This window comes from Megalobrama amblycephala, linkage group LG9 (assembly GCF_018812025.1).
Source record: "Megalobrama amblycephala isolate DHTTF-2021 linkage group LG9, ASM1881202v1, whole genome shotgun sequence".
Classification (NCBI taxonomy): domain Eukaryota; kingdom Metazoa; phylum Chordata; class Actinopteri; order Cypriniformes; family Xenocyprididae; genus Megalobrama; species Megalobrama amblycephala.
Window position 1 is genome coordinate 36,356,793 of NC_063052.1, and position 11,667 is coordinate 36,368,459.

An 11,667-nucleotide genomic window follows, 5' to 3' on the forward strand; every position below is an offset into this window, starting at 1 on the left:
GACCGGACTGGTAGGACTCGCTGCAGAGTTTCACAGTAACTGCGTGACTCGCCATAGACATACACGGAGAAAAGTAGCTCCGGCTAGAATGTTCCTCCGCAAGACGCGTGCAGTTCTGTTTATTAACCGCTAGAGGGCCATAAATCGCGGACAGCAGCTTTAAGTTCTTTCTATATTTTAGTCTTGCAGTCTTGCTTTCAGACCGCCGCCATCGGGAGCGTCAAAGTAACGGTCAACCAACTGGAATGTAGAAGTCCTTCACTTGAGAGACAACAAATTGCTTAGCTGGAGAAAATAACGATGTCATTAGGCTTAATTATATATTGCATTTACCTAAATATTTATTTATATAGTAAATATCTATGCATACAGCTATGCCATTTCAGACATATCATGTCTGGTGATATATGCATTCATATAAAAATGTATTTTTTCAAGAGAATGGTAAGAGATACAGAACCTCTTATCTCCCCAATAATACAATCTCTGATTGTATTTTATAGGGAGATCTGTATCTCTTACCATTGGAGAAAGTGTAACGGCTAACTTAATCACATGCGGCACCTCTCAGCCTATTGTGTAATGGCAGTAACATCAGTCGCAACATTCCCTAGTCTGCCTTCTCTTGAAAAAATACATTTTTATCAAGCTAAAATCTACTTATAGGACCCAAAGAAAGCATTGTTTAGTGTAAAACATGCTTAAGATTAGCAAACAGGCTGTCGATTAATTAAATTCGACAAAAAAATGTTGTTAGCATTAGCCGTTACGCTTCTTTGGCTAAAGGTTGCAGGCTTGCCTTCCAGTGGCTTTGGTTATACCAAACACTGTGAGGAAGTCCCGCCTTCTAAAAGAGCGAATCGCTGATCGGTAAAGCCATCACATCACTGCAGCCAAAGCCAGTGAAAGACAAGCCTGGAACCTCAGTGATGGGAGAAACTAAGCTTTTCAAAGCTTCGAATCAACTGAATCGATTGTGTCGCAAAATGAAGCGTTCGAAACAGCACATGGTGGCGACTCCTGCTGGTCGGAACAGTGTAAGCGCAACAAAAAAGTATAAACTAACCACCTAATATAACCACCTAATACATATATTATTAGGGCTGGGCGATATATCGCATGCGATTGTCACGCGCATTTCGTCAGTAAAGCCGGTTCCCTGATTGCTGCTAAATCGCCATCACCTGCTTTCAGATGGAGCAGCATTTAATAGACAGAGCCGTAGATCACTGATAAGCCATGCAATATCGCGTTCATTATCGAAGGCGATTCATCTGCGATATGAATGCGATATTGCGTGGCTTATCAGTGATCTACGGCTCTGTCTATTAAATGCCGCTCCATCTGAAAGCAGGTGATGGCGATTTAGCAGCAATCAGGGAACCGGCTTTACTGACGAAATGCGCGTGACAATCGCATGCGATATATCGCCCAGCCCTATATATTATTATGTGTTCTTTTATCAATTTTCATGGCTTTTGTTTATTCTATGGGTGGCTCAGCAAAACCATTATTCCTTTCTATACAAACGTCTCAATGTTCTTTTAATTATACAAATACAAATTTTTAAAAAATTGAATTAGAGATCAGGTAAAAATCATAGATGCTTGTTCAATGGTTCATCGCTGGGGGCTTTGGGGTTTTATGTTTTATAAGAAAGCACCATTTTTTTTTTGTCTTCATCTTTTATTCTGCAGGGTTCTTCCTCAAAATCTTTACAACAGCACGTCAATAGTAGTCCTGTGAGAAGAATTTCCCCAAACTCTCTCAGGGCTGTGGAAGCAGCTTCACACTGAAGGTGTGAATTGTGCTGCTGACTGTTGCTCATTTAGCAGATCATCATCACACCATAGTCATCTTAATTACTCAGTTATAAGTGTTTTCCTCAAAGAGTCATTAAGAAACAATTCCATGATTTGAGAACCATGATGGGCTCAAAATGATCACGTGGTTTAAATAAAAACAACTGCCGCCAAGTCAAACTGTTGTCAAATTCATATAGAAACACATTATTCGGAGGATAAGAGACTACATACAAATCTGGTCAATGGAGACAATAAATAGGACAACATCACTTTTATTTCACATTTCTCCAAACAGTTCATGAACGTAAACCATACCACAGTTCAGAAAGTTCATTTTGTAAACACTGTTAAAATCATTTCAATTACTAAAACACATCTTAATATCCGATTCCCATTCTAATATTCTCAAATATAGACTCATAAGGAGAGTAAAATGCACTTTTTAATTTTCAACAAAGACATCAACAATGAAGGGAATATATATGTCCCAGTTTTTATTTCAAAAGAAAGAATTAATAGTGGAGGCTTAATTAATAACTATGGATACAATGTTCAAACCATTTAATTTAAACCAGAGTAAATGTGTTCATAACTGAAGTCACTCAAAAATATACAAGATGCTTGTTTTTATTGCTGTAACATATTTCTGATGTAACACAATTCAAGTGGCTATAGATACAATGAATGACATTAATATTAGGCCTAATAATAGCACATCACCTCTTAACAACCAGACAGAGATTATGGAGACACTTAGTTTTACTATCCTCTCTCCCCCCAACATAAAATCCCACAATCTCCATTGTTGAACAACAATCTTCTTCACCCAACCGTATAGGTACACCTTGGCAATATAATAAAACACCATTGCTTTTTTATGTTAAGAGACAATGCACTTTTAACATAAGTCAGTCAAACATTTTGTTTTATGACAGAACTTAAGTAATTACAGCTAAAACCTTTTAACCATGAGTGAATAAAATAGGTAAAAGCATATTTGTCATTTTAACAGAAGCATTCATACTAAATTTGAGGCATTTTCACCTTAAATTAAAGATTTCTTCCAATTAAAATTTTTGCCTGATGGATCTGAACATGAATTCTAATCACTTAGATAATTCTGAGCAATGCTTTCTCTTATGAAGATCTAGAATAGACGATCGGCTGAAACTCATCCCACATGAAGAGCACTTGTGCGGCTTCTTTTCAATATGACCTCTGGCATGAGATTTTAAGGCTGTTATCTGAGCGAAACTCTTTTCACAGAGTGAGCACTTGTACGGTTTCTCTCCATTATGAATTCTCTCATGTACTTTTAAGTCTTTCAATGTAGTGAAGGTCTTCCCACAGTCAAAGCACAAATGAGGTTTAACACCGGAATGAAAACGCTCATGTCCTGTTAAACCTTGTCGATCTGAAAACCTCTTTCCACAATAGGAACAAATGTGAGGCTTCAAACCAGCATGAACATTTAAATGTCTCTTCAAGTAAAACTCCACATTAAATGATTTATCACACACATCACATCTGAAAGACTTCTCCTTGTTGTGCGTAAGCAGATGCTTTTTGAAATGACTTTTGGATCTGAATTTCTTTTCACACTGTGCGCACTTGAACATATTTTCTTCGGCATGAGATTTCACGTGCAAATTGAAGTTTGCTTTATTGGCAAATTTCTTTCCACACTCAGAGCAGGTAAGAATTCCTTCTTCGGGGTGAGTTCTCATGTGCACATTCAAGCGTCCTATCAGAGTGAAAGTCTTTCCACACTGATTGCACGAGAACAGATTTTCTTCAGTGTGAATTTTCATGTGATTCTTCAAATTGTTTTTACGCATGAAAGTCGCTCCACATTCTGAGCAAGCAAAAGGCCATTTGAAACCAGAGGTTGGAGCTTGTGTTTGTGTGAAACTCTTTTCAGTCTGTGAAATGTCAGCATTTCCATTTTCATACTGATGCTGTTTGTCTTCATTCACTTTCATAGAGTCTAAAATCAACATAAAATTCTCAAAATTAAAGAAAGCCAAATGAGAACAAACAGAAATATATGTGTGCTTGTGTTTAGCAAAACTATTGACTAGTATCTCAATCCAAGTTTTCATCTTATTGTTCCTCAGCAGTCATTAAAGAGAATGAAGGAAAACACCAACCTGTTTGTTGCTCTGTATTTTCATCTCTCTTTCTGCAGGGTTCTTCCTCAAACGCCATCTTTACAAAAGTCTGTCAGTAGTTTCTCCTGCGGGAAGATGGGAATATTCCCAAGCTTAAACTCTCATGAATGGCTGTGGGAGTGGCTTCACTGACTTAAGGTGTGAACTGTGCTGCTGTTGCTCATTTAGCAGATGATCATCACACTTACAGTTACCCAGCTTTAAGTATTTTGATCAACGAGTCAATTAGAGACAATTCCATGATTTGAGTTTTTATCTTTATCTTCTACTGTCAAATCAAATATTTAAATAGTTCTTGCAGAATTTGCAAAAATGTTAGTAATTTTTAAAAATAAAATGTTTTTTTTTTAGCTTAAAATATTCTAGCTGAGGCCCCAGCGTGATTTTTTTTTAAAGGGTTAGTTCACCCAAAAATTACATTTCTGTCATTTATTACTCACCCTCATGTCGTTTCACACCCATAAGACCTTCATTTGGAACACAAATCAAGATTTTTGATGAATCCATATAAAGCAATGAAATTACCATCATTTAAGGTCCAAAAAGGTAGTAAAGACATTGTTAAAATAGTCAACATGACTACAGTGGTTCAACCTTAATGTTAAGCGACAAGAATAATTTTTGGCACAAAAACAAAAGAAAAATAATGACTTTATTCAACAAATTCATTCTGTCAGACTTGTGTGCAGTTGACACAGTTCAGTGCCTCCGTGTTTTTACGTCCGAACACCGGCTCCTGTGTCAGCATCACACACATGCGTCATGCTGCTCATGAGAACAGGCGTCGGCAAATACTGAGCTGGCGTTTGGACGTAGATCCTGGAAGCGCTGCAACGAAAAGAGCGTAGGAAATTACAGGGGAGAGACGAATTTGTTGAATAAAGTCATTATTTTTGTTTTGTTTTGTTTTTGCAGACAAAAAGTATTCTCGTCACTTCATAACATTAAATTTGAACAGCTTTAGTCACATCAGCTGTTTTAATGATGTCTTTAGAACCGTTCTGGGCCTTGAATGTGGTAATTTTAAATTGCTTTCTATTGAGGATAAAAAATAAAAAAAAACTTGGATTTCATTAAAAATATCTTAAGAATGAAGATCTTACAGGTTTGGAGCAACATGAGGGTGAGTAATTAATGATAGAAATGTCATTTTTGGGTGAACAAATGCTTTAAGGCAACAGTTATTTTAGAACGTATCATCATCTTATTATTTCCTTGGTGATGCATGATGCTTGTCACGTGACACACCGCAGCAACAATAGTGTTGTACAACAGATGTATCACTTTCATTTAGTTTTTCCTATTTTATTCAAAATATTCACAAACTCGTTACCTATATCATGAACTATATGATATTTGATTTTCAAATACGTTTTGTCGTGAATATGTTTTGTCGTTTAAAAACCTTTATAATGATCATGTTAGTTGATAACGCGTGATGGGCCGTCATGCTAGTTTGCGCTGCAATTCAGCAAATCAGATCTGTCAGATTTACATCATGTAAATTGATGGACTTCTCCTGAAATACATGAAAGTAAGTGACAGGTGAAGAGGGAGAAGAATAAACTATATAGTTATCTATGCAATGTGTATCTGATATGAATAAAACACACCGCCAATTTATAATCGCTCAATGTGTATTTAACAAATGTTAAATATATATTTTTTGCTAGTACTTGTGTATTTAATTGTCTGAATCCTAAAATAAACATTATATAGTTGAAAACACTGAATAGTTATGATATATGACAAACGCTGAGCATATTTAATAAATTAAAATATTTGTGATAAAATCCTTTTTTTTTTTTTGGTCCCCCATAGAAAGCAACATAATTACCACATTCAAGGAACAGAAAAGTAGTAAAGACATTGTTAAAACAGTCAACGTGACTACAGTGGTTTAATGGAGCGACAAGAATACTTTTTGTGGAAATTACTTTGCTTTCTATGGGGAACAAAAACCTCTCAAATTTCATCAAAAATATCATGCGTTCCAAAGATGAACGAAGTTCTTACAGGTTTGGAACGACATGAGGGTGAGTAGTTAACAACAAAAAATTTATTTTGAGGTGAACTAACTCTTTAATGAGTAATGACTCTCCAATATGCTAAAACCTAGCGTAACTTCAGTCGATGCACTTTTTTGATTACCAGCCCAAAAACAGTTGTTATCCGACAAAAAGCAACAACTGACTACTTAAGACTATATTTCATGAAACAGATCACAAATATAAGTTAACAAATGGAAATAAATTTCCTCACCTGGAAAAACGAGACGTCAACCCCGCGGCGATTCTGGTTCTGTTGCAACGCTGAAATAAATCCGGTCGGGAACGCGGTCTTTTCTGGTTTCGTCAGAATATTATTTATTTTAAATGAAAGCAACGAAATCACAACGTTTATAGCTCATATTTCACAAGGCTTCGTCGCAAAGTAAGTATTAAACATAAATTAAGCCGATACAGATTTAAAAGCGGCTTCATAAACAAATTTCTTGCTACTGAAAAGCTGACTGGCCAGAACACAGTCTATTTGGGTTTATTTCAGAAAGCAAGGTTAACTTACCGTCACATACCCTGAACTCTCGGTTGATTAACCCAAACCTCGCTTACTCGAGGTATGTTGGTTCCAAAAACCCGGGAGTAACTCAGAGTAACTTCAGCCAACTCAGAGTATGCAGACAATCTCAACAGAGCGACAAATGATTCACCATGGAAACAGAAAAAGCGCGCCGTTCTACTTCATGATTCTACTTCCTTTTTCTTCTTCTTCTTCTGTTTAATGGCGGTTTACATAGTCTACTTAGTACACATCGCCACCTATTTTGTGGTGGTGAAATCATTTTTTCAATATTTTCATCTAATACGTAATATTTATTCACTGAGATTAAGAATTATATTGTTTGTTTGATGATATCACATAAGAGATATCACAAATAAAATATTACATATGTATTTTATTATAGAAATTATAGCATAGAAAACGGGAGGGGCAGATCCATGTGTGAGATGGCAATAAAATAAATACATATGTTAGAATTGAATAAACATTTAAATATTACTGCTTTATAATATATATTCCTATAATATATATTCCCGAGAATTCCTTAGGTAGCAAAGACTGAACCATTGTAGTCATATTACATTTCACTGCAGCTGGTTACTTTATGCTTTTTCATCCATATAATGAACTGTATAAGAGCTTCAGGACTTCAGATTCACTGGACCTTACATTTTCATTATACAATATATTTAATGCATTAATTGTATTTGCATTTACACATTTTTTGCTGCATTATTTTCATACAGGTGCTGCACAGACATACACCCATTGTTAATTGTTAAAGTGTCAAATGCTTTTTTTCTTTTATTATTTTCTTACACCGTTGTACTGTATCTGTTTAGTGTTTATTATTCATCTTTGTTGTGCAATGAAACTGCAAACGTGTTTGCAAATGTACTTTTATTTTTAATATCAATAAACCACTTTAAATCTGAAACATCTCCTTTTTTCATTGTGTTTTTACAGTTGAGATTTGCTTTATTTTTTGAGGAAACAGGCTTATAAAATAAGACCAATAAATGAATTCAGTTACAGTAATACACTGCTTTTCTAAAACTAAACAAAAGTTAAATATTTAATTTTTAATTTTCCACATTCTAAACCGCAGCCAAAAAGTAATACTTATAAACTGAAAGACTCCCTGTTTAAGATGACATAAAATAAATATTCAAGAAATATTGTATGTATATTGTAATTTATACAGAAAAAAATGATTATTAAAACTGCTAATGGGGCAGTTAAATTAGATGAAATTAGACATCTCTTTGAAAGGAAAATGCACTACAATTAAAATAAGTGAATTCAGTAAAAGTGGGACATCATGAAAATATGTTTAATGCTCAACTGCTCTTTAAATATCAGGAGTTTTTTTTTTTCAAGTATTTAAATACAGCAACAATATTTACTATAAACTAAAAATCACTCTCCCACTTTTGGTTACACTAAAACACTAACATAAAAGTATGTGATTATTTTCACATATTGTTTCAATATATTTATAAAGTGTACTTATAACACAAAGTATATTTATAACACAAATAAAGTGTACTTATAACACAAAGTATATTTATAACACAAATAAAATATACTTATAACACAAATAAAGTGTACTTATAACACAGTATATTTATAACACAAATAAAATATACTTATAACACAAATAAAGTGTACTTATAACACAGTATATTTATAACACAAATAAAATATACTTATAACACAAATAAAGTGTACTTATAACACAAAGTATATTTATAACACAAATAAAATATACTTATAACAAAAATAAAGTGTACTTATAACACAAATTAAGTACACTTTAATATCACTAATCAAGCATGTATAATTAGTCCCTACACAGGCATATACTTAAAGTGTACTAAGTATACTTGAAGTTGTTCCAATTTAGCACACAAATTTACACTAAATATACTTAAAGTTGTGTTTTATACAACTTAATTACAACTAAAACATCCCAGCCAGCAGAGCCATGTGGGGCCCAAATGGGTTTGACCTGGGCTATCTAACTGGGACCCAGCCAGTTTTGCACCCAGTTTCCATGTAGGCCCCACATGGATTTGCCCAGATGAACTGAACACTGCTTAGTGTGCACACTACAGGCTGTTTAATGTAACACTTAATCAGTGTTGGAGGTAATGAGATAATTAAGTGATTGAATAATGATTTTGTATTAGTGAAGAACACCTGCTGTTAACAAGCATAATCACTGAAGGAAAGAGAAACACAAGAACTACTTCCAGCCACAGCCTTGGATGAAATCAACTGAAGATAAAATACATTACATCTCTCAAGATCTGATTAAACAACTCCACAAACAACATTAGCTTCACTTATTACTAACCAGACTGACTTTATTTCTGTCAGACATCTACAGAAGTTCGTATTAAGAATTAAGAAGAGGCTTAGATGTTGATTACTTATTTGAAAGTAATAGTTTGATTTGATGTTACCATTGTGGCGATCAGTGTGTGCTTTAGTCAGGCTCTTGACTTTTTAACATTAGTTTTTCTCTTGACAGCTGTGTCTGTTTGTTATGGCGAGAACAGCAAGAGAAAATATAATCAGATGCTGATTGATGATAAGAATATAATCATCATATATTGGCTTAACTCATTGATATTATGTGGGAGGTTTATACGGGTACTATGTTATTAATTCTGTTTTATTGTTATGATTCTACAGCAAGAAAATAATAGAATTTAATCAGAACATCAAACGATTTACAACACACCATTTACATATTTTGGGCTCCTGTGAGTTTTACTCGCACACAGACATCAAGAATCAGCGTATGATTCTCAACAATGGTGACATGCTTCAATGGTGCAATGCATTCTGGGTGCCTCATACAAAACTCATCCATGGCTCCCAGAATGCATTGCAGCATGAAGCATGTCACCATTGTTGAGAATCATACGCTGATTCTTGATGTCTGTGTAAGTCAATCTTGCAGGAGGTTTAAAGTGTTTAGTGAACAATGTGTTTTTCAAATCTTCTGATTAAAACATTTTTAGTGTTGAAATTCTAGAGGAAATCCAGCACAAAGTTAAACACATTTCGCTCATAAAAAGCTCAGTCATTAGATCAGTGAATTAAGCCACTAAATGATGACTATATTTTTATCATTTAGCAGCCGACCACATAGTCTCTTGTTATTCTTGCCATAATGAACAGCCAGAGAAAAAATTAAAAGTTATAGTTAAGAGTCAAACTGCCTAACTGAAGTAAGCGCTGACCTCGATCACGGTGACATCAAACCAAACGTATTTTCAACAAATCATCAACATCTAAACCTCTGGTAATTCTCAATAAGAGCTTCTGTAGATGAATGTCAGAAATAAAGTCAGTCTGGTTAGTGATAAGTGAAGCTGGTAATGCTGTTTGTGGAGATGTTTAATCAGATCTTCAGAGATTTAATGTCTTTTATCTTCAGTTGATTTCATCGAAGGCTGTGGCTGAAGTCGTAGTTCTTCTTGTTTCTCTGTCCTTCAGTGATTCTGCTCGTTATCACCTAATTATCTCATTAACTCCAGCATATTTCTGTGTTTCATTTAACAGCCTGTAGTGTGCACACTGAGCAGTGTTCAGTTCATCTGGGCTAACCCATGTGGGGCCTCCATGGAAACTGGGTGCAAAACTGGCTGGGTCCCAGTTAGATAGCCCAGGTCAAACCCATTTGGGCCCCACATGGCTCTGCTGGCTGGGATACTTAGTACAAAATTAGTTGTTTCAAAATAGCACACTTTAAGTTAACTAATCATTAACACACTTGAAATGTACTAATAATTAGTCTTGCTGCAAGTATACTTAGCATACTTTTTTTCCACTAGGGTATGTTTGTGTTGCCCTTTCATTTCAGTTTTATTTTATGTAATTATTGCATTCTTATGTGGATAAACATTGTTTGTTAAATGTCTTGAGAATATACTGACTTGTTTTGTATACTTTTGAAATTCAATAATAAAAAAAAAGTTAAAAGTTCTACACTGTTTGCTCTTCAAAGTCTTTTGCACCCAAATTACACCATGACAACATCAAACGTTCAAGTCTTCAGGGTATTAGCCATGGGTCTTGTAGCCCTATATGAAATATAAGTAAAATAACCGAGCACAGTGAAGAAACGTCAGCTTTAAAACCTAATGGGTCTTTGGTATTTGTCAGCAAATAGTTTATTAATTAATTTAAATTAACATAATTTAATTGCTGACAAGAGATATAGTATTTCTTGTGAAATGTTTATATATATATATATACATTAAAATAAATTGAATGCATTAAATTGATCTTAATGGCAGTAATGTTACATTGTTACATTAAAATTATTCGAAAAAATTCTATTCAAGGAATCAGACAAATCTATCATGATTTCCACACAATAAGCTGCATAACTGTTTTCAACATTGATAATAATCAGAAATGTTTCTTGAGCAGAAAATCAGCATATTAGAATGATTTCTGAAGGATCACGTGACACACATGAATATTTTACAACTAAGTGTTGATAAACACCATACATTTACATGACTCCATACATCTAAGTGGAGTATTCATTTCAGTTAAACTTCATTTCCACTATTTCTTGCAGAGTGAAATTCGTTTAAGACTTGTTCTATGCAGCCCACTTACAAAATATCTGCAAAAATATTAATTAGACAAAAATATTTTTTTCAGGACTTCAGGACGTTTTCATACTGAATGAATTCGTTTAATTTGCAATTTTGAAGAATGATTTTAAAGTACACATGTACATTTATTTTTCATGTAGGCTACTGTCAGATTCTTCCACAGCCTAAAGGGGGCGACATTAGATGTTGAACAGTCGATCAATACAGCACAGTAGAATCATAAATCAGCTACCCTGTTCCAAAAAAACATCTTAAGTCAGCAGTGACAACGACTGAAATTATCAGTCTTAACTTTTGTACTTTTCATAGAGGAAAACTGATCTTAAGTAATAATTGCGGCAAACGTATAAATTGCTTAAAATCGCTTTGCCATTTTTCTGTTGAACTAAAAAAAAAAAGAGTTTATGTTAAAAGCATTGTGGTCATTATTCTATAAAACGCATTACATTTTGTTTCAATATATTTATAATAATAATAATAATTTTA

At 34.2% G+C, this 11,667-nt stretch overlaps 1 protein-coding gene across 5 annotated transcripts; it reads right to left on the reverse strand.

Annotated features, from left to right (window-relative positions):
• Nucleotides 1-2,059: 2,059 nt before the first annotated feature.
• On the reverse strand, nucleotides 2,060-6,762 carry LOC125276160 (gastrula zinc finger protein XlCGF7.1-like). Of its 5 annotated transcripts, XM_048203666.1 has the most exons (5): nucleotides 6,542-6,734; nucleotides 6,239-6,321; nucleotides 5,382-5,495; nucleotides 3,956-4,041; nucleotides 2,060-3,792 (listed from the first exon to the last, which is right to left on the reverse strand). In XM_048203666.1, the coding sequence occupies exons 4-5, from the start codon at nucleotides 4,011-4,013 to the stop codon at nucleotides 2,912-2,914; spliced, it is 939 nt and encodes a 312-aa protein (XP_048059623.1). In that variant the 5' UTR covers nucleotides 4,014-4,041; nucleotides 5,382-5,495; nucleotides 6,239-6,321; nucleotides 6,542-6,734; the 3' UTR covers nucleotides 2,060-2,911. The 5 variants fall into 5 exon arrangements, with proteins under 5 accessions (XP_048059623.1, XP_048059622.1, XP_048059625.1 ...); XM_048203665.1 differs by lacking the exon at nucleotides 5,382-5,495; XM_048203668.1 differs by lacking the exons at nucleotides 5,382-5,495; nucleotides 6,239-6,321 and having other exon boundaries at nucleotides 6,542-6,762.
• Nucleotides 6,763-11,667: the final 4,905 nt, after the last annotated feature.

Coding starts and splice junctions, on each gene's coding strand:
- LOC125276160 (XM_048203668.1), bottom strand. CDS start 4,013: ATGGCGTTTGAGGAAGAACCCTGCAGAAAGAGAGATGAAAATACAGAG. Junction 3,793..3,955: donor AAATACAGAGCAACAAACAG/GTTGGTGTTTTC, acceptor TGTTGATTTTAG/ACTCTATGAAAGTGAATGAA.